The 26,300-nt window shown below is 36.7% G+C and overlaps 2 protein-coding genes across 2 annotated transcripts in view; one reads left to right on the top strand and one right to left on the bottom strand.

Moving 5' to 3' along the window:
• The window catches only part of LOC309633085 (cytochrome P450 1A1-like), a 108,754-nt gene that overhangs the window by 77,967 nt on the left and 4,487 nt on the right, over positions 1-26,300 (bottom strand). Inside the window, 2 exon segments of the mRNA XM_082401490.1 lie at positions 8,765-8,841; positions 23,387-23,525. The gene's annotated coding sequence lies outside the window, so the exon portion shown is untranslated.
• The window catches only part of ALDH1A1 (aldehyde dehydrogenase 1 family member A1), a 54,499-nt gene continuing 39,969 nt past the window's right edge, over positions 11,771-26,300 (top strand). Inside the window, exon 1 of the mRNA XM_082401456.1 lies at positions 11,771-11,908. Within this exon, the coding sequence (XP_082257582.1) occupies positions 11,843-11,908 (66 nt within the window). The 5' untranslated portion in view covers positions 11,771-11,842. The remainder of the gene's footprint in view (positions 11,909-26,300) is intronic.

Raw genomic sequence — 26,300 nt, 5'->3', positions numbered from 1 at the left:
GATAATTTTATATCATACATTTTTAGATGTATTTATATTTTCACTCACAATGCAAGTAATTAAATGCAAATCCAATTTAGCTTCAGTTCCAGTATGCAAAGATTTTTTAATATTAGAAAAATCCACAAATGTAACTGACAACATACAGAATTAAAAAGAAAAAAAACATGAAAATCTAAGGTAATAGAAAAAATTATTTTATGAAATTCAACACATTCATAATAAAACAAAACCTCTAAGTAAAGTAGGAATAAAAAGAACCTTCTTTAAACTAATAAAGAGTTTCTAAATATAAACAAACAAACAAACCCACTATCAAAAATCAATCTGAATGGGAAAACATTTGAAATGCTACCTTTAAAATCAGGATATAGGGGAGGATGTCCACTAACATCACTTAAATTCTACAATGCGTTGGATGGCTTAGCCAGTGTAATACAAATTTGAAAATCAAGTACTCAAGAATAAATCTAACAAAATCGGTACAAATCTCAACAGGGAATTTTTAAACTTTATTAGGAAATATTAAGGATTTGCTAAATACACTGGGGAACTATACCATTTCATGGATAGAAATGCTTATACAATGAAGATGTCAATTCTTTCCAAATTCCAATCAATATCTCAACACATGGCTTTTCATGAAACATAAAGTAAAGAAGATTCTAAAATATATATGGAAGAGTATAAAGCCAAGAATAGCAGGTACTCTTCTAAAGAAAAAGAGCAGAGAGAATAATCTTTTTCTACTAAATTTAGTGCTTATTGCAAAGCTAGACATACTAATTAAGACAATGTGGTATTGGTAGTTGGATGGGCAAAATGACCAGAGAAATAAAACAAAGAACCCCCCCAAAACACACGTATTTGTATGAAATGTTATTCTATGACAAGATAGCATGTCAAGTTATTGGAGAAAAGCAAGATGTTCAATAAAAGGAACTTGAAAAAATGCTTATCCACATAGAGAAGATTAATCAGTACTGCTACTCAATGCTGTGCTGGTAAACCAACTCTCTAAAAAAACAAAACAAAACAAAAAAGGCCCTGATTTGCACTGGTTTGTAGCACTTGACAGTTCCCGTAATGCAAATACTCCACCCGTGATTGAGTTCGAGTAACCAGTGTAAAGTCACCTGACTCTCGAATTCCTGAAAGATTAACAGCCATGTTTCCTGAGCTAGTATGAGGCAGCTGCAACACCCCACTAACTTTACTTCACACCATACACAAAAATCATTCCCAAATAAGCTTCAAAGGGAAAAATACAATTTAAAGTTCTTAGTAGGAAAAGATGACAGTATATCTTTGGTCTGTGTTATTTGATTAGTTTTCCTTTAAAAAGCACAAAAAACAACATTGACTGTAAAAATAAAAGATTGATAAATTTAATTGTATTAAAATTAAGAATATTTTGATCATTAAAAAGATACTGTATGTAAATTAAAATTTAGAGATTCAAAACTGAGAAAAGACATTAGTAATATGATTAAGGATTAGAATCAAGTATATATTTTTAAACATTACAAAATAATTTTAAAATACACAGACAATACAAGAAAACTGTGCAAAGCATGTGAATAGGCTTTTACAAAAACAAAACTAACCAATAAACATATGATGAGGTATTCAAGATACTTAGTGACAAAAGAAGAACAAATCAAGATTGCAGTGCAATACCACCTTGTATCTCTTTGATTATTAAAAATTAAAAAGCCTGATACTCAAATGCTGAAGAATATGGATCCACAGGGTCATTTTTCCATTGGAGATAGAAGTGCAAATTGATACAATCACTGTGACATTATATCCCAAAGTTTAACATTCCTCTTCCTTAAGAAATATCAAATTTGATTCTAGATATATAGCCAATAGAAATGTATACAAAAATGTTCATAGAAGCACTATTCATAATAGCAAAGCCCCCCAAAACCCATTATCAAAGACTGGATGAATAAACTATTATCAGAAAAGTATAGTACCCAGCAGTCAAAATAAAGAAACTACGTGACAAGCAACAATATGAATGAATCCTAGCTATAACATTTAAGGGAGTTCCCCGATGGTCTGGTGGTTAAGATTCGGTGCTTTCACTGCTGTGGCCTGGGTTCAATCCTACAAGCAGCATGGCCAAAAAACAAAACAAAACAAAAAACATTTAAATAAGAAAAAAATAAAGTTAGAACTGACTAAAATGTATACACATACACACACACAAACACATGCATACCATTTTCTGGAATACATAGAGATACAGTGGAAGTCAATCAGGAGAATAATAAACACAGGTTTCATAATTTTCTCATCCGGGTAGGAGAGAGGGGACAGAGCAATGGAATGAAGGACTGCAAGTATACATGTAGGTTATCTTCAAAGCACTTTGTTTTGTGTAGTGGTTTGCTAGTGCTTATTATGTTATTATACATAACTAATTATACAATTAAACAAAACAAAAAGATGTATCTGAAATTCTACAGGAATAATATCAGGGTCACAGCAAAAACAAAAGGCATACCTGGCTGGAGTTCTGTAAATGATATAATGAAGGAATTTTTTACAGAAGGGTAGACAATCCACAAGGGGTACTGAAGAACCTAGAGCTTGCACAGGTGAGAAGCAGTGACCACTCCTGAAAGCCTGAAGAGACAGGAGGTGGAAATGGTATTTTCAGAGCCCAGTGAATAAAGCCAACACTCTATAGTGAGGGACATTCAACAAGGTCCATAGTCATAGGAGGAAGAGTCAGCCCTGCCAGAACCCTGCCAGAATGCCAGCCAGCCATGAGAGAAGCAAGGGAGCATGTATCCTGGCCTTTCTCTCCTGCTACACTCCATTCTCCTGTCAGCACCTCCCTCCCTTTCCTATTGGTTGAACAAAACCAGAAGCCAGAGGGCAAGAGAGCCGTGCCGTGGGGCAAAGAGATGAAATGGATCTGAAGTGGAAAACAGAATATCCAGTAATATTAACATGCACACACAAACATTTAAATAAACATCCACCAGCAATGACATGTATATGGGGAGAGACGTAAACAAGTTTAAAGTGTTCTAAGCATTTAGATTAGCCAAGGAAAAGAGTAAAGGTACAAATTAATTTTAGACTTTGATCTATTATTAAAATAATAAACCCAATATAAAATTCCCAAAATAATAGAGAGAATAAATAATTTTTAAATTAATTTAAATGAATGTACACTAAATGAAAAATTAACATAGTTTAGTTTAATTTTAAAACTAATATCTTAATTAATTTTAAAGCAATTTTTTAAAAAGGTAAGAAAAGAAAAATAGAGCAAGTAAAACAAAAGTATTTAGTAAGATGATAGAATTTTTAAACATAAATTTATCAATACATTATATTACATGTCAATAAAATAAGTGATCAAATTAAAATAGAAAATCTGTAAAACTGCACAAATGAATAAAACCCAACAATGGGTCGTTTAAAGAGATGTGCAATACATATAGACACAGAGATTGTAAGTAAGAAGATGGAAGAATATATATTATGCAAATTCCAACCTAAAGAAAAGCTACTGTGGGTATAATTTATCAGACAAAGGAAACTTAAAGGCAAAATGCATAAAGATGAGCAGGGACATCTTACAGTGATAAAAAGTTCAATTCACAAGGAAGATAAAGCAATGCTAAATTTGTAAGCACATAAAAATATAGCCTTACTAATGTAAGCTGCAAAGACTTGGGGGCTGTTTATCGCCAACCAATAGAAAAATTAAGAAACGCACACCAAAATAAACCATGAGTCAAGGAAGATATCACAATGGAAATTAGAAAGTATTTTTAATTGCCTGAAAATGAAAATACTATTTCCAAACTTGTAAACGCTGCTAAAGACATGCTTAGAGGGAAATTTAGAGCTTTAAATGAGGGAAGTGCATTAAAATTTATAGGTTGACTAATAAAAATAGAAAGCATTTCTTCCAAACAAAAAAAGAGGTGGAAATGGAGGAATAGAGAAATTGCAATCAATACAAGAGAAGAGAGGGAAAAAGAAAAGGAGTATGCAGTTACCTCTACAATAGTTCTCTCTTCTTAATACTACAATTACTGATTTTGAACTATGAGCCTGGCTGCCCAGAAAAAGTGTACAGTCTTTATTTTTCCTTACAGCTAAGTGTGGATATGTGACTAAACTCTGATCACTGAGCTCTAAGCTTCAAGGGAAACCTCCTCAAAATGCAGTGGACCCTAGTCCTTTGTCATTTTTCCTCCCCTTTCTCCATTCTGAATCCTGGGATATGAATGCAATGGTTGGAATTCTGGCAGCCTTCTCTTACCAGGAAGCCAAGAGTCATAGTTCAGGGATGCTGGGGCAGTAAGCTGAAAGGAACCTCTGTATCTTTCAACTCTGCCACTATGCCTGCCCTGGACGAGCAATTTACGATGTCCGTTTATGTGAAAGAGAAATCCACTTCCATTTTGAGTATTTATTTTGGATTCTCCCTGATGGGCAACCAAACCTAATCCTAACTGATATAAGGACAAACAGAAAGCACAAAGTACATCAGTCATCACAATAAATAGAAATAGATAGAAATGGAATAAACGTACATGTTAAAAGCAAAGACTCTGAGATTGGATTAAAAAATATGACAGCTATGTGTTCTTTAAAACCCAGACCTAAAATGCCAGGACACTGGAAAGTTGAAAGTAATAATTATTTCAATAAATAAAATTAATAGTTTTACAGGAAAAAGGCAAGGAATCACAGATGCCTGAATTTTCGTCGGTGTTGTTTTGTTATAAGCAGAAAGAGAAAATTCAAGAAAAAGGTTTGATTTTGAAAAATGATAATGAGTTCAATCAGGGGTCTTAAAATATGAGCTAAGAGACTAGGTAGTTAACCTAATTGAGTGAAAATAGGCTGAACTAAATACTAGAGATAGGCTGGGTCTATGTCGCAGTGCAGTGGTCCTCAAACTTGACTTTGACTCAGAATCACCTGATGGGTTCCTTAAAGCACAGATTGCTGGGCCCTAGCTCCAAAGATTCTGATTCAGTTGTTCTGAGATGGAGCCTGAGAATTAGCATTTCTAAAATTTCCAGGAGACGTGGATGTCACTCCAACTTTGAGCACGATGAGGAAGTAGAGCCAGAGCTGCTTCAGCGGTTCTGACAGCTGACCACACGTTAGAATTACCTGAGGAATTTCAAATGCATACCAATAGCTGGGCTCAAACCTCTGTTACTGAATCGGAATCTTTTTTGTTTTGTTTTGTTTTGAATTCCCTAGGTGAATTCCAATGGGCAGGCAGGCTAAAACACTCTTCCGGTCTTCTGATGGTCAAGTTAAAATCTGGTTTTTATGTAAATGTTTCTATTTTTTTTTAATCATACTGCATGGTCCACGTAAACTAATATGCAGGCTCTCAATTTTCAAACCCAGCTACCTGACTAGGTGTGACATGTAGCTCAGGTACCCAACAAGCAGCTGGAATGTAAGCCAGAGCCTGGAAGATAAGTTTGGATTGTAGTTATAGATTTGGGTACATGTGTGTGTGGGAACGAATCCAAGCAAGCAAATGCAAACCAAGTTTGATATTGTCTAGCTAAAATGATCATTTTTAAAAATTAAAGGCTTTCACAAACATCATTTTCTATTGCATCTTACTTTTGCAATTGAATGAATATCCATTTATACTATAACGGAAACTGGAAGGATTTCAAGATGTCAGCACCTGAGAAGTTTTTATTCCAGGTACAGATGGGAGGGAGGCTTCCCTTTATATGAACATGAATATTTAGATTTTAACAATAAACTAGAAAAACATGCAGAGGGCATGACCAATGACAGCAGATACTATTTGGCAACCCTGAACTCCTGCTTACATTGATTATTGTATTGGGTGCCCATGACTGACGTAACAAATTACCATAAACTTGGTGGTTTAACACAGCACACATTCATTCGCTTACAATTCTAGAGGTCATAGGGCTGAAATCAGTTTCACTGGTCAATATCAAAGGGGTGGGCAGAGCCAGCTCCCTCCAGAGGCTCAGGGGGAGAATCCATTTCCTTGTATTTTCCAGCTTCTAGAGCTGCATTCCTTGCATTCCTTGGCTCCTAGCCCCTTGGTTGTCAAAGCTAGCTGCTTCAGTGGTCAAACTGCCTTCTGTTTCTGTGGTCAAATCTCCTTTGCCTCCCTCTTACAAGGATACTTGTGACTACATTTAAGGCCCACCCTGATAATCCAAAATAATCAACCATCTCAAGATCCTTAACTAAATCATATCTGCAAACTTTCTTTTGCTATATAAGGTAACATTCACAGCTTCCAGAGATATCTTTAGGAATCATTATTCAGCCTGGGGAATTTCTATAAAATATAACCAAAGAAATCACATGATTGTTTTTATCATGCATAAATTCAAAATGCCAGAAATGACACTGAAGTCAAAATTCAGCTATTTAGCTTTCCAAATGCTGAGGCCGAGGTCAAAGGCAAATTGCAGATTTCGGCCAAATACTAAGAGTGAAGCACGATTTCTTAGCATGCCTACAGAAGGCACACGGGTTTATAACCTGCTTTTTTTTACTAATTTACAAAATATCACAAAAGTTCCTCAAGTATTTGTTTACTTTTTTCACTAACCTATGATTTATCTAACCATCTGGTATTTTTTTAATTTCATAAATGATATTCTTTTAAAGATACTTGTTCATAATTTACACATATTTATTTGTTTCCTTAAAAGAAATTTCTAGAATTAGAATAACCAAATCAAGGGTTAAATATTTTTAATATTTTAATACAATTTGCCAAGTGTTATTAAGCTCTGAGAAACGCTATAGGAAAAGGGTCATTTCTCTGCACCCTTACATGTGCCGGGATTGGGATAAAATAAGTGCCCCTTGACTCTTAAAAATGCTAACTTGTTGCTGCGTATTTTGTACTTATAATTTATATTTATTGGAGGATATTTGGGTGGAGAGTACTCCCTGAGAAACTTTCTTTACCTACAACCACGATTTAACTCACTTGCCAGATTAATTTGCACCTCTGAATTTCCTTTGTAAAAATATTCTGACTGTATGATTTGCTTACAGGTTCAAAATCAGGGAAAAAAGAATGTGTGGCATTAGAAGTTAAGATACTGGTCATCTGGGGTGAGGAAGAAGGGGAGAGTGACAGAGAGGATGTACAAAGTGGGCTATGGGGTTCTAATATTGTTCAATTCTTTGACCCCGGTGGTGGTTATTTTGTTTTGTTCCTTTCATGACTGTTTGTTGAGATGTTATAAAAAAAAAAGTTATGATTTTTGCAGTTTTCTATACATGGTGTATTTGACTTAAAAAAATTTTTTAATAAAAAATAAATTAGGGGCTGCCCTGGTGGCGCAGTGGTTAGGAGTCCGCCTGCCAGTGCAGGGGGCGCAGGTTCGAGCCCTGGTCCGGGAAGATCCAACATGCCAGGGAGCAACTAAGCCTGTGTGCCACAATTACTGAGCCTGTGCTCTAGAGCCCACGAGCCACAACTACTGAGCCTGCATGCCACAACTACTGAAGCCTGTGCGCCTAGAGCCTGTGCTCCGCAACAAGAGAAGCCACCGCAGTGAGAAGCCCGCACACTGCAATGAAGAGTAGCCCCCGCTCTCCACAACTAGAGAAAGCCCGTACGCAGCAATGAAGACCCAACGCAGCCAAAAAAAAAAAGAATAAATACAATAAATAAATTAAAAAAAAAAACACACAGCTACATAACATAAAGATTCAAAAAAGTTTAAAAAAAAACTAATTAAAAAAATAAATGCATAAAACATAGCTGCATAACAACATTTTTTTAAATTAATTAATTAATTAATTAAAAGAGAAAAAAATTAGTACTGACACTCATGTCTACATACACTCAGTTTTGGGCACAATCTTGTCTGCTTAGCAATAGTCAAATCTCTCTGCTCCAATATCTTATCATTCACATGAACCTAGTAGTTCAACCGCATGATTAAATTAAATGTTATTTAAGTTGTTGATTTATTAGGAGGAAAGGGAAAGTGATTTCTATGAAAACAAAACTGAGTGTTATGCAAACACTCAATCTTGTCAAATTATTAAACACACTGGCACAATAATAATAATCTGTGCATAAGACAATTGTAAAAAAAAATTAAAAATGCATAAAAATCTCAAAGTACTCTACATTCAGATTGCTCACAGATGTCTTTAATGTCTTTAAAATTCTTTCTGCACTCTGAGGAAACAAAAACGATGTGAACATTATTTATGCAAGGTTATTTCAAACTCTAGCAGCAGACCCAGTTCTAAGAAATGGTTTTGGCCCATGAAGTTTAGCAAAACCTATCTAAAGTGAAATAATTGTCTTATAGAGGATTTAATCTACTATTTCTTTTAGTGACCCTACTGATTAGTTAGTGTCCTCATTGTATCAGGTAAGAGGGACATCTGCCATCCTAGTAACACAGGACAAAGAGAAAGCAATGATAGGATATGTGAGGAGCAGGGGGAATCAGAGGTAAAAGAATATCGCCAATTGGAAAAGATTGTCAGATGAACAGAAATTAGCCCACAAACACATATGTTCACATACTCGAATTCTCTTTCCACCTCCATTTTTAATAGCAACTTGCCAACTGAGCACATATTCTCTTATCACATACAAGATCCACTTTTTCCAAATTATTAAAACCCAAATAGGCACATAAGCCCATGTGGTGTCTGTTGAAATTGCAGTGATCAAAAGCAAAGGGATATATCCATTGCTGGGTTAACCGCCTGGCAGACTCACCCAGTCATGCTGAAGGTGACAATGAAGTGTCGGGGATGGCAGATGTCACTGAGCAAAAGAAGTTCAACAAATTGATCCTGGATTTTGAAATCAGAAAATGAGAAAATCAGCTATGTTTTATTTTACCATACAATTAAGTTTGTTAAATATAAATGGTCTTTATTTCAATTACTCATGTGGGTGGGAGAAGGTTAGGCTCCATTAGCTTTTCAGTGACTAAGGCTTGAATGGAGTTTTAGAGAGATTCCCTATAAAATGAGACAGCAGTTTCAGCAATGGTTGAAGACCTGGTCTATATATTTCTTGGTATAATGACAGCTTTCACAAAGGACTGGAAGAAGTCAGATTCAAAATAAAAATAAATTATGCTCCTCTCCCCATCCCCCCACTGCCGTGTGTGTGTGTGTGTGTGTGTGTGTGTGTGTGTGTGTGTGTGTGTGTGTGTAACTTAGCTTGTCCCTAAGAAAGAAAGGAAGATTAAACATCCTTCATCTATTGATCCCAAATTCAAGTTCCAGCCCTTCCTCTGCTGCATAATCCTGGCAAAATATACAAATATATATTGTATATAAAAATATACACACTTGGGTCCAGTCTTGAAGTGGGGCTTCTTGGGCCCTGTGTTCTCACCAAAGCCACTTTGTAAGGGAGGAAAGTGATCTCCTAGGCCTTTTACCCATGCAACCACTCCTAAGAATATACTATTCTACAAGACAAATTCTAAGGGCAGGATGATACTTACTTCAGAAATAGAGATCTCAGGCCCTGTGGTTTCTGGACAGAAGAGATCTGCCCTTCAAGAAAGATTAAGGTTGGAGAGTTCCTGATACTCTAATCGTAATGCTTTACTCATAGAAGATACTTGGTAAATATTTGTTAAAATTTAATGTGCAGGTGTGGTAACCTGTTTCCAAAGCTGTTCCTTTTACCTACATTCAGTAATATCTGGCATAAAGGGACCTGTTCTTATGTAATGATTCAATAGAATATGATTAAGGATGAGCATAAAATATTGAGATGACACACCAAGTGTGTTATGAAGCTTTGAGCTTTCACTGCCTGGACAAGTGTTTGACTCCACAAACACCTGCAAAGCTGAGAGAAGAAGAAAGTAGCAAGACACAGCTGTCTGGGCCTGGCCAGAGCAACACTCTGCAAGTTATGTAACAGCTATTGAGTAATAGTGCATTTAATTCGAAACACATTCTTAAGAGAGAAAACAATTAGATTTTCCAAAAAGAATGAAATTGAGAGTGAGAGAAAGAGAGGGAGAGAGAGACAAAAATGATGAAATAGCACAGAAGTTTCTGTCTGGTCTTCAAGAGTGAAGCACAGGGAAGGCAAGGACCTTGGGGATGGTTCTCTTAGAATCTAGGGGCCTGCCTATCAGTCAAATCTGGCCTGCCTCCAGTTTTTGTAAATAGAATTGTATTGCAAAACACCCTACACCCCTTAATGTATTGACTGCCTGTAGTTTGTTTCATGCAGGGTTGAGTAAATTACAACAGAAACTATCTGGCCTAGAAAGTGGAAAATATTATCTCTTTACAGAAAAAGTTTGCTGACCCCCATCTTAGGTGAATAAAAGGCTAAGCTTGAGTGCCTGTGAGGAGTGACTACTTACTTAGAGAACCAAAACAGCCGATTCTCAAGCCCATCTGGGAATTCTCTTATGGAGAGGAGGGCAAGGAGAATAAATTGGAATAAGAGCCAGGGTTTTAGTGTCCGACTGGCCTGAAATGAAATTCAGGCCAGTGAAATTCTTGTACCTATTAGATTTGTGTTCATAAGCAAGCTACTTACTCTACGTCAGTAAAATGGGAAACCCAGTGAGGAAGGAAAGAGAAAGTAAGGCTTCTGCACCTGATTTGGAGTAACTACTCAATAAGCCTTAGCTTCCCTACCTAAATCTCATATTTGAGGGAGCTGGCATCTTTCACTGGAAAAAATAATTGCTGTTCTTAATTCTTAGTAACCAGTTAAGAGCATCCAAAGTTTTCCATCCTGTTCTGACTGTAGCTTTTGCTAGAGTTTCAATAAAATAAACGATTGTACTTAAAATGGGAGTAGTACAGTTAAAAATTGTCCTTTTTGAATGTTCCCAACTTGAAACATTAATTTCATTTTAAGAACTTGTATTACTTGGGAGTCCTGTTTAAATTCACTCTTGGTACAATTGCCTGCATCAGTGATTGATAAATACCAGCCAACTTCCAAAACCAGAGGTTACTTTCATTTTAAACGAGTTTTAGCAGACGGTATTGCCATATTGCTATTGTGGTGACTGTGTGACAGCACAGTCCGAGTTCTCTAAAAAAATCCTGCTAACTTTTCTGTTCCCATATATAAAAGATAATTTAGATAAAGGTAATTTAAATAAAGATAATGATAATTTAAATAAAGATAATTTAGAGCTCCAGAAATCCTAGTAGTTCTACTTACCAAGCACTGAAAATACATTTGATTGGTATGATTTTGTATAAGCTGACTTGGGGTAGGGTCTCTATAGAGGGCCTTTCTTCCACAAACAGCACCCTGCTTTTCTGGGACATGGACTGATTCTCTGACTGCACTGTCCGAAAGACACCTGGCCAGGGTCCTCGACTCACCAGCCTCTGCGGAGAACAAGTGCCCTTTGAGATTATTTTTCGATCCTTGAATTCTCTGATTCCAAGTCTGTCAGAGAACAGAAAGTTTCACAGCAGCATAAAAAGCATGAAAAGCCAAAAAAATAATAACTGGCCTTAGTGGCCAGAGCAGCTGTGCTTCGTACCCTTATCACAGGTTTCGGCTTTGTAAATTAATTCGTCTGCAAATAGTGCCCTCTCTCCAGATGCAGCTTCAATGCTGTAGCACTGGTTTCTTAAGGATTTAAGTTTAAAGTCAAGGGCTTCCTGCCCTAGGTGTTACAAATAAGTAGTGTCGTTTTCTTTTTGCTCCCAGTTTGTTCATCCAATCATATCCCAGTATGCAAATAAACCTTAGCCCATGCAGATAAAAAGGAACAAATAAAGCCAAGTGCTCTATCAGAACCAAATCGCTGAGCCTGTCACCTGTGTTCCACGAGCTGAACCAGAAATGTCGTCCTCAGCCATGCCAGATGTACCTGTCCCACTCACCAATTTGAAGTTTCAATATACTAAGGTTAGTACAACTTCTATTTGCTGCTTTGCTGAGGCAAAGTTTTAAATAAATGTAGTTTTATAAAAACTACATTTATTTAAAGCATAAAAGGTCAATTTAAGTAAACTTGTGTAAAGAGCCCTTTGCAAATATAAAAATAAAAGGCTTGCAAAATGCCGGTCTGGGTGTAGTGTCTTGATCAAATAATGAATTCTAAATCGTATCAGGCAACTTTTCATAAATTTATTTCTTGAAATATTTCTGAGTGAAAGGAATTCTCTTCATTGTAAAAGGTTCTTGTGCCAGGATTCAGGGGACTTTACTAAGCAGTTCTATTAACTTTCAGCAGAGCCTAGCATGTGTGATAAGAGAGGCAGATACTTACTAGAGAAACTTACTGGAGACAGACAAACAAATGGGAATGTTTTTTTAAAAAGGAAAAAAAAGAGAGAGAGAGAGAGAAACAGAGCATAGTGAAGTAACATGATTTTTATATATGTCAAATGAGTGTCAAAATCGAAAGACCTCAGTCTGATAATTGGATGAAGAAAACTCCAGTTACAAAAAAATTCATGGGACTTGTATTATTTAGCATATTTGGGGAAAGAAAGCATTCTTATTTATTTCTTCAGCCAAATTCGCTGCCATTGGAGCCAGTATGTAATTGTTAGCTGATAAATATTTACAGAAACAAGAGAAGGAGCCAGACCCAGATTTAAAAATCCACAGCTAGGGAGAAGGAGGAAATGGATCCTATTTGAGTCGATCAAGACTATCTCTGAACTTTGCCTGTTTCACACTGTTACATTCCTGCTTTCTAGCCAGAGCCTAGAACTCCCAGAAAAACAAATAAAACAAATAAAACCGATCTAACCAAAATCACTTAAAAAGTGAGCTTTGTGGTGTGATGCAGAAAGGAAGGTAAGAAAGGAACTATTCCCACTCAGGGAGAGAGCCATTTTCCTGTCTAAATTAACCAATGAAAAACCAAGAGCATTATACGTTAATGAAAAAGTCCTGCTATTATTAAACTGTTTCCTTACTTGCGACCATGGATGCTTTTGAAATCCTAAAGTCTGTTACATTTTCATTTTCATAAGCACAACAAATGAGGAAGTTGTTCAGCTGACTGCCTATTTTCCATAGGAAAGTGTCTGTAGAGATCAGACTGTGCCTTTAATATGGTTGACCAACAGCTAGCTACAAAGTGTGTTAAAGTATTATTTTCACAAGGTTTTATTAAAAGGGAAAATATTTTTTGTCGGTTTGATTTTATTCCAAATGGGAATATGAAAACTGCGATAAGACTATACCCTCCAAAAATTTTGCACTTGGCAAAGTTATGCCCAAAAGATAACAAGACTCCAGTTTTGCCAACTGTCTTACTCTGTCATTCACAAGAAATTTCAATCCAAAGTAAGTACATTTTAAAATGCATTCATTTCATAAAGATCAAAACCATTGGCAATGATTGAATTATACCCTTACTATCATAGGAGTCTTTTTTTTTTTTTTTCTATACTACCTGGGAAGATATTTTGGTAGTCTGCATGTCACTTTTTTTGAAAATTTGGTTTGCAGAAGTTTGCAGTCTTCCTTATATGTGAGTCTCCAGGGACATCTAGTATGAAATATTCTTTCTACTGAATTAAGCTTCATTTAGTAGTTATTAATTAAACATGTGAGAAACAGTAGTAGACAAATGAGATGGTCCTTAAAATCTAACATACAAACACAGATCTAGTGATTCTTTAACACATAGAGATGATTTTAAGATTAAAGTCTCCTGTTCACTTAAAAGTCATTACACAAGAACACCCTCTAGGGAAACTAACTGACCTTCATGTTCAAAAGGAGGCAAGATTCCAAGAGCAGGAATTTACTCTTGCATATAAGAACTTTTCTGGGTAAAAATGTCCAGTGCAAGTCAGTGAATTTTGATTGCTCACACATCTTCTCTACAAATCTGTTCTGCTCAGATACCATTTTATTGTCTGATTTATTGGTTACAGCATTTTCACACTTGGGAGGACACCAGTTATGTATGTAATTAAATCTAAATGGGTGAGCTTTTTCAAATGCCTTTGCATTTTCTTTTTACTGTGCCTCACTGAAGAATTGTATTGGATTTGCACTTGCAAGAGGAGTTGGAAAATGATGGTTATTAACTAAGTTTCCTGGTTGCAAACCAAATAAGCAAGGATTTTATAGTGTCTGAGAAATTACCTTCTATAGCTAGCCCCTAAACTCTATTATTTTTCTCCCACTGTTTCAGTGTCCGTCTTTATTATCGCTAGAATATATTGGTCGTTGGGGCAAGGCGGAGGGAAGAGACAAGCAAAATTGAGTAACCAAAAACTATTACAACTCTGGTAGAAGAACTACACGCCCTTTCAAGCTTGAGACTGCCTCTCATCCAAACAAAAGACATCGTTGTCTCTTATGACTTATTGTCTAGTACAGTCGGTTTAATTTTTTAAGGTGCATAAAACAGAGATCAGGGTTTAAGAAATACTTTCTAAAATGATACCAAAGCTTTTAGACCTTAAAACCTCAATAACATCATTATAAATGCACATAAACTCAGATTTCATCTCTATTCTCATTTTCCCCCTTTCCAATTCTAAACAAACCTTACATCTGCCAACTCATCTGTTTTGCTGAGCTTTTCAATGATGAGGTTCTTCAGAAATTACGTGATCTTTGGGCAAACTACATTACCTCTCTCTGCCTTGGTTTCCTTACGTGGAAAATAGGAATTCCTAAGGTGGAAGAAAGCATTAAATGAGTTTAATGAATTTAAAGCACTTGAAATAGTGCTTGGCACATGGGAAGTGATCGATTAACATTAGCTATCCTAGTCCTATTTATATTTCTGAATTCCTTCCAATTTTCCAGAGCCTTCTTTTACTCAGCCTTTCCTAGACCTGTTTCCCACAAGTGTCCCTCTCATCTCATTCTCTTTTCCAAGGCTTTCTGTCACTCTTTCTTGCACAGTCATGCCCCACCTGACAGGACCGCATTGGAGCGAAGTTCCAGGGGTTGGTCTGGGATTTCAGGGATCAAGAACTTTCTCTTACAGGATTTGGTAAATCTGTTTTCCAGTCTCCCTTCACAACACTGTTTTCTACCTTAAAAGACAAATAGAAAATTCAAGAAGAAAGCTTTCTCAGACAGGATTCAAACCCCAAAATATTTAACTTGACTCTTAAATGTAACTCATTGAATAATGATTTATTCATGCTAGAAAAGATCTTCATCAGCTAATGACATTTCACCGCACACCCCCCAACACACAGGAAATATCATAGTTAAGTTTCATTGTGTTTACTCTGTGCCAATGACTGTTTAAGTCCTTTACAATGATTTTATTTACTCCTTACAATGACCCTACGAGGACGTTACTATTCCTGTTTGGAGATGAGGACACTGAAGAACAGAGTGGCTAAGTAACTTGGCTTAAGTTACACAGCTAGTAAACGACAAAGCTAGACTTGGAATGCTGGCAGTCTCAGCCCTCACACCAACAAGTGACTTGTCTAAGACCAATATCACTACTTTGGGACATGGCGTTGCTGACATTCTATTTTATCTTTATTCTGTCTTTCATTTGTCTATTCCTGATTACTGGAGGGGACATGCCCATGAGCCTTTCCAGCTGTTACTCCGCTGTTCCCGGGCCAACAGGAGGAAGTTTGCCACCAACTTAGAAAAAGAGGAGAACAATAAGAAAGGTTGGAAATAAACAGACTCTCTGCTTTGATTGAAAAGGCGGCCTTTGGGCTGGGAGAGACCATGATGCAGAGGACTTTGACATAGGTGTGCAATTTCTACATGAACTGCATTTCTTCAACCCACAGGAAATAATACATTTTGGTTAGAGGAGGAGATATTTTCCTAGATTTCTGGTATTATTGTTTAACCCATGTGGGTTAAAGATATATTTTTGATAAAGAAGAGTTATGAATCATTGAATACTATGTGCTAGGCACAATTTAAAGTGTTTTTTTTTTTCCCCTACCATTATCTCCTTTTAAATTCTTACAACAAACAAATTCAGGCCACATGCAGTTCCAAATACTCCACTCTCTTCACTCATTTCTCCCTTTTTCCCTTCCTCTCTCCCATTTTACCTCCCTTTATTTAACAAATCATTGAATGACTGTTCTGTGCTAGGTCTTATGATATAAGAAAGCTAGTATGATTCCTGCCTTATGGAGCTTATATTCCTGCAGGGTGTGGGGTGGGAAGGAAGGAAGCAAGTAAGTAAATACTTTAATCACAAATTGTGGTAAATGCTAAAAAGAAGAAAACAAAGCCGAGACAATATGAGGGGAAGAGGTTACTTTGGATGAGGTATCAGGGAAGGCCTCTTTAAGATGGGGACAGTTAAGGGGAACCTGAGGGATGCAGAGCATAAGGTGGCCATGGAAAGTGGGGAAACAAAGATCCAGAGGTAATAACACGTGCAGGGACGTCTGCGGACAAGAGTTGGGTATATTCAAAGAACTATCAAAAGGCAAACATAGCCGGAATAAAGTGAGGAAGAGAGAGCATGAATGAGATTAAGACTTGAGATGGAGGCTCCAGCCAGACTGCCTGATGGATTTCATTTGAGGGAAACCACTGAGGGGTGCTTAAAACAGGACAGGACTTATGTTGAAGACAAAGACGATTGTGCCATGGCACTGCTTTCATTTGGGAAATCTTTTTAAGTCCCCTCTGACTGAAGCAATATTTTGTTTGCTTTTGGCTTGGAAGCAGTTGAACAAATAGCTGGATGGCTGCAAGGTGCAGTGGCTTAACAAGATAAACCCGGCTTCAATTTCTAGCTCTTCTACTTATTTAATGGTATGACCTTGGCCAAGCTTCTAATCTCCCTGAGTTTCAGTTCCCTTGTCTGTAAATTGGGAATAATAATGACTACCTTGGAAAGTGGCTGTGAGAATTAAGTGAGGTAATTTGTGGAAAGTGCCCAGCACTTATTAGCTCCTTGGTCCAGGCTCTCTTTAACCCTCTCCTTCCCAAGATGACTCCTAGAATTCTAAAAATTTTCAGTTGCCAATGTACGTGGAAAAAATACTTGCACTGCTTGTCAAAGTTCAAAACTACTTTCATCTGCTGGTTTCATTTGAAGTTCATAATTAACCACCGGGAAGGAGCTGGGAAGATGTTACTTGTGACCCATTTTAGAGCTGAGGGATCTGAGCTCAGCTTAAGTGACTTGCCCAAGGTCACACAGCTTTTAAGAAGCAAACACAGAATGAACTGGATTCTGAATCTTATTTCAGATCTGATTCTTTTCCACATGATTTCATATTTTTCCTAAATACTAAAAATAGTATTTGCATCTCACTGGATCGTCTCTAACAAGTGTTTTTGCACCTGTTATTTAATTTGTATCGTGCATTCCTTACTCCAATAGAGAGAATGGAAATTTGGATGATAAGAGAAGAGAGATGATTTGGACACTAGATCCCTAAACATGTGGACTAATAGAAAGAAGATACTCTAGAGCAGTATATCTCAAATTTGATTGTGTAAGTGCCTCACTTAGAGACCACGTTGAAATGCAGATTCTGATGCTGTAGGTATGAGGTGAGGTATGGAATTCTGCATCTCTAACAGACTTACAGGTTTTGCTGATGCTACTCAAAGCATGGTCCATTGACCAGCAGCAACTGTCTAAAAGTTTTGGGTCAGCCTTATAACTTACCTACAGTGATCACCATCTAATTACTTAGGGGCTTGACTTCCTATTTCTCCCAGAAACTCACTCACACCCAGCCAGGTCAGAAGCACTTACTTTCTCTTTTAGTGCCTGAGTCCAGCAGGAACTATGTCATGGCCACAAACCAGTGATGAAACCAACTACTGATTTTGATCCTGGGAGATAAACATTCTCTAAGAATGCAATATTTTAGCTCATCTCTGAAGACAGTGTCTTGGCAAATTGTTTTGTTCTCTGGCACCTGCCTGGCTTCAAGAAAACCTAATCAACAAAATCCTAAAGTAAACAGCACATACCCTAAAAGAGGGTGTTATTCCCATTTCATGAGGACTCTCAGGACTACAAGTGTTCACATGATTTCTTTAAACTGGACTTCACCTAATGGATTTGTCATTAACTACTTGTCAGACCAAGGGGGCGGGGTGAGAAAAACTCTTGAAGAGTATGAGAAACAACTCATTTGAAGAGCAACCCAAAGCTAGATTAGTGCCTCTGAAATGGCATGGGTAATCTATGGGATGATATAATCCAGATCAGCAAAAAAGAACCCTCATGGGAATACAGGCATTGATAAAATGGCCATAAACCTGTCTCAGAGTAGCAATTAGATGGCTTGCGGGGGGGCGGGGGTGGTGGTGGTGGTGGTGGTGGTGGTTTGTATTTTCATAATGCTATTATAATTGTGGTCAAACGCATTACACATTTACCAGATTTAAGTGGCAACATAGAGCCATGTTCCAGAGAACAGGAGCAATAATTGCTTCATAATTAAACATTTAATGAAGAGCCACTGCTAATCTACAAATCAGAAAAGTAAATATTTGTGTAAACTGGATTTCATCACACTGATTTATTTGGAGTATACACACGTGCATATGTATGTGTGCGTGTGTGTCTGTCAAAAGTTCCCACAAACACTGGCGTTGCCTGCCAGGTATGTAAAGTGTTGTTAATATTGGATTTCTGATGTTATAATATCTCTACCTGATGCCTTTATTGTAATGTTGGAATTGTTAATGTATATTTCTTGGCTGGGGGTCTGCACAAACAGCACAGTTCTTAAAATTTTGCCTGAACCGCTACCTGCCTCACCCAGATCCCATTAACTATTTCCACTGCTCTCCCAATACTTTTTCAGAAGTCAAAGGAATGCAAATATCAAACAACTGAATTATGCTCTCCATTTGGCACTTTCTTTAGAAGGAAGAAAGCTTATATGCGAGCAATTATCTTATTGGGTCTTGATAACTGTTAAATATTAAATACATACAGAACTTTCTAGTGCTTCTGCATCTTACCTCTTTGATATAGGGTATATATGATGTATGGAAATTATCGACGAGTGTTTTTGTCATTTATGGGACAAAATGAAGTTGTGGCTCACAACAGAAATGCTTTAGCATCTTTTCTTTTCCCCTAATTGAATTGAAAAGGCTGAAAGGTTTTTCAAAGAACAAGAAAGAATAGAGTATACATTCATGTTACTGAACTCAGACTATAATATAAAACAGAAATGAAAGGAAAATTTTATTTCTCCTACTTTTCTTTTGGTCACCCCCTCATTTTGTTTTCATTCTTTTGACTGCAGTTAAGTATTTTCTTGCCATCTGTTATTTCCTCCTTAATTTCCTTTTAGACTTTTTTACTTTGAGTCTCAACATTTTGCTTTGCAGCCTCAGGTTTGGGTTGAAAGCAGTTGCCAGAGATCTAGCTTTGATTCTTTTAAATGTTTAACACCTGACTTTTGTTCAGTCTCTCTTATTATTGAACCCCCATCTTGTTCTTTCTCCCTGCCCCCACTCCCCACCCTCAGGGTCTTTGGTGCTTTTTAGGTTCCTAATGCTGAGAAAAGTTTACACATTTACATCATCCGTCACTTCCTATAAGTTTACAACAGTACCCATCGCTTCACATGCCCGAGACCCAGGCTCTCAGGTTTGGAATTTCACACAGGTGACATAAAATGGAGAATCTCATCAAACTTCCTCACTCTTGGCATGACTGAAAAGAAATTCTTTGTACGTTGAAAATGTGAAATCTGTTAAAATCTCTCTGCCACCAAGAAAGCACTGGCTTCTCTTACGGCATCTGGAGCCGCTGGCCAGGTTGCAGTCCTACAGAGATAATGTGAATTTAGGGCTACCCGAGTGACCGTTGGAGGGAGCCGACAGGTTCCAAAAATCTCATATCAACAGATAAGGCTAATAGGTTTTATTTGCCTATTAGTCAAACCTAACTTGATCTAAGCCAGACATATTTTGAAGAAAGTGCTTATTTATTTAGAATTGTAGCTTTATACTAAACACACTAAGATATAATAACTTTTCCTCAGGAAAACCTTTTTTTCCTTCAAAATTATGATTTATTGTTGGACACTAAACTACATTCAGGAAACAGCTGCTTTTTTTTTTTTTATCAAAGGTTATGTAATGCATCTCTTACAATCTGACATATCTAAAACTGAAAGAGTAAAAATCAATTTTTAAGTTGCTTCAACATTTCCATTGATTGTTTCCCCAAATAAGAAGCACTTGAAGTTTAAGAGTATGAATAGGCATCTATAATTTCCCATCAATATTGTGGACTTTAAGTTGAGTCTACTGCACATATATATTATCCTGAGTCCAAAATTCATAATTAGAATATAGTTAACATAATGGTTAAATAGGATCTAATAATTTTTTTTTTTTTACTTTTATAGCATGATCCTTTTCCCCCTAAACTTGCTAAAGGCAATCAGCAAATGGAAAATGAGGTTGTAACCATGATAGATCATTTCAACAGGCCTAAAATAGGTTTCATAATCATTATAATAAACATTCATTAACCTACACATCTCCATATAACCATTTTATATAACTGTAGGAAGGATGGTTATTCAAAAATATTCAGTCACACAGTTAGCTGGAAGGCAAATATAAACCCAATAAAATTAAAACAGAAAAAAAGATGATTAAGATAGTCCCTATCAATAACTTCTCCACAGCTCAGGGGAAAAAAAAGATGGTACAACGCTTGACTCTTTCATCTCATTATCTGTGCTGAGTTTTGTTTTTACGCTGCAAGGCCGCTCTTTGGGGGAGAATGTGTATCATTCATAATTTGCAGACTATACTGCTATGTCATTCTCCTCTAAAGCCTTAAGACGTCATGCCTGGAATGTTAAAGTGGTCTCCAGGCAAATCCCCTGGACTGTTTGTGCTCCTCAACTCCATTTTGGGTACATTAAAATCAATATTCCTAAAACATCCATTTGATCCTGTCCCTCCCTTATGACATCCAGAATAGAGTCACTCAGGTATCAAGATCCACCACACACTGGCTTCATTTTCACTGTTGGAACTTATCTAAGACTTGTTTACACTGGAACCCTCTGCCTGGGGCTGATCTCTCTACTGTGTTCCAAATACCCCAAGAGGGTTCCCTCCTTCTGCCCCTTGTTTTCCTTTTGTTCTACCAACCCTATCTTCCAGATTGCATTCTTCCAGCCCATGCTCCTCTCTTCCATGAGTTTCACTCTGCAATTTACTGACTAAAGCACTGCTTTGGTCATTGTACTCTACAGTCTTTAATTCTTTACTGGCTGACCTTGATATAAATATACTCTCCTCTTAGATCATAAACCACTTGGAAGCAGGGGCCATAGCTCACTCATCTTCCATGTTTCCATATGACCTTACAGAGTATTTCTCAGGTATCTACACATTATTTGACAAACACTTTTCTGATAAAAGAAAAGTGACCATTTGGGATTGTGTGAGTGTAAGCACAAATTCACACAAAAATTAAGTTCACTGTGTTTTCCTTTATTAAAGGTTAAAACTGAATAATGCAGACTAGCTGCTGGTAATTTGGGATCATCTACAACTGATCTCTTCAGTTGCCTGGAGGCTGACAGATAAATTTGTATTCTTACTCTAATGCTCATTTACAAAATATTCACTGACTTTAATCTGAAAGGGGAGTTTTATGTACAGTTTAAATGCAAGAGCCTGATAATGAAAGTAGATGGCACATACATATTGTAATGGTTCTTTCACCAAAAGAGATTGTATGAAGGGATTAAAGTAAGTTATAATATATTGAGAGCGTATTATTGAAAAGTTGAAACCACAAATTATCAGGGTGAGAGGACTTAGGTGGGAGCTGGAAAGCTTCACCACAGGCCTATCAAAATATTATTATATTTTGATATATATTATATTTTGATATATATTATATTATATTACATTCTGTCTCTTCTTTTTATGAGAGTTTTGGTGAAATTATACTGTGGAAGGGTGGAATGCTGGGCATATCTCTGACAGGGTGAGACTTTGTGCTCTCTTAGTTTAGAGATATAAAGTTGGAGGAGGGGATACTATCTTTAGGGCAGAGAAGAGGCAGAATTAGACATCTGTGAGTGAATCTGAATCAAGTTTTGCAAGGCTAGCTCAAGAATCTAGAGCAAGTACCATGATGTCTTTAGTTTTCTGTTTATAATTTGATGAGCTGATATGTAGATAGCGAGCTTTAATTCAAAACAGAACATAATAAGTAATTTAATAGTAGGATATTAAAATGCTATGTTAGGAAAGAGAAAAAAAGAGGTTAAATCCAATTGGACAGACTAGTGAAATCTTCATGAGGAAATGACATTTTAAAGGAGTTTGAAGTACGAGGAGAAGAAAATATTGAAACTCCAGTCTGAGGAACAGCATGAATCAAGGTATGGAGGAGAAAAAAAATCCATGGTATTTGAGACAGTAGAATGAGGCTGAAATAAAGGGTAAATTGAGGAAAGAGTGGGATAAAAGGTTAAAAAAGGACATTGGGGCCAAACCATAAGACACCTCAAATGCCATGCTCAGTAGTTTGAGAATGGAGAACCACCTAAGTGTTCTGAGGAGGGGACAAAATTTCAGCTGGCCTGGCTTAGGAAGATTATGTTAACGGTAAAAATTAAATTTCAATTAGGCAGAGGTGGGGGGCAGGGAGAACAGGGAAAAGCTTTTTTATGATAGTATAAAACATAGTGATACAAAAGGATGAGTAGGGATTTTGTGTGCCATTAACAGAAGAGGGAAAGTGTGTGTGCATGTAAGAGAGAGAATGCAAGAGCAAGTTTTAGAACCTTAGTTTGAGGTGAGAGCAGCATAAAGCTAGAGATGACAGTGAGCTGAACTTGGGACACTTAGATTGAGGTGCTTCCCAGCGATCCCACGTGGGGAAAAATAAGAGGTAAAGGCTAAAGACGCATGAAAGAGAATACTCTTTAAGAGTAATTACAAAAAAAAAAAAAAAGAGTAATTACAGGATTCCATAAAATGTGTTTTTGATAGCTAGAATGCTGATTCACTCCAAGAGACGTTGAGCAAGTCAGTAGTTTTAATCTGAATTTATCTTCCTTCAAGTTGAACTAAGATGCCAATATTTTTTTTTTTTTTTGGAGGCTAAGAGGAGTTTTATGCTCTTCGTCTGTATTCCATTACCCTATCAGAGAAACAAGGATTTTCTTGATACCTCTATCTTTCTCAAACCTCCATGTATGTGTCTTTGGACATCTAGTCTCTTTATCTGAACTGCTTTGCACCCCTCCCCCTTTATTTTTTCACGCCCACATCTTTTTCCTGTCAGTTCCAGGCTAGCACCACAATTCTTTTGAACGCCTCCAAATACATAGGTTATATTGGCAGGAACAGGCAAAGAAGGAGACTTATCCTTCCCCTTGTTTTTTAGCAAATCAAAATATCAGAGTGTACTCACGTGCAGAATATTATAGATCTTACCCATATGTAGCTACTGGATTCTAGGTCCTTTGATTCAATTTTAAGTTATTTATTTAAGAGTTCTTTACTGAGGTTAAGGTCACTTGAGGACTGGGATTGTGTCGCACACCTTGGACACTTCGGCTGGGAATTTTTTATTCTGAGGATAAACCAGAAAAACAGACAAACATAACTTTATTCATCACATAAGTAGTACTTCTTAATTTGGCCTCATCAAATGTTTTTATTCTATGAAAAGATGAATATCAAAACTCTGTTAATTTCCATAATGAAATGCAAACTCAGGGCTGCAAAAGTTGAAACTCAGACTTTTTAAATGATGACATACTAACACTTTTTAATATTCTTATTTTTTTATTGTGTACAAAAAACAAAATTCCATTATTTTCTAGATCCTTCTGTTTCTTTAGATGCAGGTCTCTTTCTCATAGATAGCACTAAGAAATCTAGTACCTGATTTCAAATGAGGACAAATAATTTATTAGATAATCTTTTAAAAAGGAGAATGAAACCCTTATGCCTTTAAAAAGTCGATGAAAAAATGTCACTAGCCAATTTTTTTCTAAGCAATCTTCTTTTAAAATCCTCCCTCAGGCTACTTTCAAGACAGTAAAATAAAGGATCAGAAAATAGTCACTTATGATACCAAATCACCAGTAGCCCAAAATGAACATGTTCAGAATCTGAAGTAGAAAATAGAGTGATTCATAAAGATCAAGCCCACTCAAGCCTTCGCTCTTACCTCAAATTTATGGCTATTTCAGATAACAGCATCTTTTTCTAGATTGCCTTCTCCAGTCTGTATTTTCTATTCTTTAAATGACCTCATATCTTAGTGAAATTTTAAAGTATTACCTTATTTTAGTGTGTGTATGTGTGCATGCGTGTGTATCTGTGAATGTATGTGTAAAATGTCTTAAACAGCTAAAATATTCTTGGAGGGGGCAGGTAGGTGAGGGAGGTGAGGTTGTAACATTGGCTTCACCTATGCATTCTGTAGTGCTTTAGTTTAAGTTTATAAAGAGCTTCCGAAATTTGCTGCATATTTAAATGCTTTTTTAAAAAATAGATCTTTATTGGAGTGTAACTGCTTCATAATACCATGTTAGTTTCTATTGCACAAAAAAGCGAATCAGCCATATGCATACACATGTCCCCATATCCCCTCCCTCTTGAGCTTCCCTCTCATCCTCCCTATGCCACCCCTTTAGGTCATCGCAAAGCACTGAGCTGATCTCCCTGTGCTATGCTGCTGCTTCTCACCAGCCAACTATTTTACATTCGGTAGAGTATATATGTCGATGCTACTCTCACTTCACCCCAGCTTCACCCTCCCACCCCATGTCCTCAAGTCCATTCTCTATGCCTACCTCTTTATTCCTGCCCTGCAACTACGTTCATCAGTACCATTTTTTTTGTTTTTTTTTTAGATTCCATGTATATGTGTTAGCACATGGTATTTGTTTTTTTCTTTTTGACTAACTTCACTCTGCCTGAGAGACTCTAGGTCCATCCACCTCACTACAAATAACTCAATTTTGTTTCTTGTTATGGCTGAGTAATATTCCATTGTATATATGTGCCACATCTTCTTTATCCGTTCATCTGTTGATGGACATTTAGGTTGGTTCCATGTCCTGGCTATTGTAAATAGTGCTGCAATGAACATTGTGGTACATGACTCTTTTTAAATTATGGTTTTCTCAGGGTATATGCCCAGTAGTGGGATTGCTGTGTCATATGGTAATTCTATTTTTAGTTTTTTAAGGAACCTCCATACTCATCTCCATAGTGGTTGTATCAATTTACATTCCCACCAACAGTGTAGGAGGGTTCCCTTTTCACCACACCCTTTCCAGCATTTATTGTTTCTAGCTTTTTTGATAATGGCCATTCTGACTGGCATGAGGTGACACCTCATTGTAGTTTTGATTTGCATGTCTCTAATAATTAGTGATGTTGAGCATTTTATCATGTGCCTCTTGGCCATCTGTATCTTCCTTGGTCAAATGTTTAGGTCTTCCACCCATTTTTGGATTGGGTTGTTTGTCTTTTTGATATTGAGCTCCATGAGCTGTTTGTGTATTTTGGAGATTAATCCTTTGTCTGTTGATTCATTTGCAAATATTTTCTCCCATTCTGAGGGTTGTCTTTTTGTCTTGTTTATGGTTTCCTTTGCTGTGCAAAGGCTTTTAAGTTTAAGTCCCATTTGTTTTTGTTTTTGTTTTTATTTCTGTCACTCTAGGAGATGGGTCAAAAAAGATCTTGCTGCGATTTATGTCAAAGAGTGTTTTTCCTATGTTTTCCTCTAAAAGTTTTATAGTGTCTGTTTTACATTTGAGTCTTTAATCCATTTGGAGTTTATTTTTGTGTATGGTGTTAGGGAGTGTTCTAATTTCATTCTTTTACATGTAGCTGTCCAGTTTTCCCAGCACCACTTATTGAAGAGGCTGTCTTTTCTCCACTGTATGTTCTTGCCTCCTTTGTCGTAAATTAGGTGCCCATAGGTGCGTGGGTTTATCTCTGGGCATTCTATCCCGTACTATTGATCTATATTTCTGTTTTTGTGCCAGTACCATACTGTCCTGATTACTGTAGCTTTGTGGTATAGTTTGAAGTCAGGGAGCGTGATTCCTCCAACTCTGTTTTTCTTTCTCAAGATTGCTTTGGCTATTCGGGGTCTTTTGTGTTTCCATACGAACTGTAAGATTTTTTGTTCTAATTCTGTGGAGAATGCCATTGGTAGTTTGATAGGGATTGCACTGAATCTGTAGATTGCTTTGGGTAGTATAGACATTTTCACGATGTTGATTTTTCCAATCCAAGAACATGGTATATTTCTCCATCTGTTAATGTCATCTTTGATTTCTTTCATCAGTGTTTTATAGTTTTCTGAGTACAAGTCTTTTGCCTC

The sequence above is a fragment of the Balaenoptera borealis genome, assembly GCF_965194805.1.
Source record: "Balaenoptera borealis genome assembly, chromosome: 8".
Classification (NCBI taxonomy): domain Eukaryota; kingdom Metazoa; phylum Chordata; class Mammalia; order Artiodactyla; family Balaenopteridae; genus Balaenoptera; species Balaenoptera borealis.
This window is presented reverse-complemented; position numbering and strand designations above follow the sequence as displayed.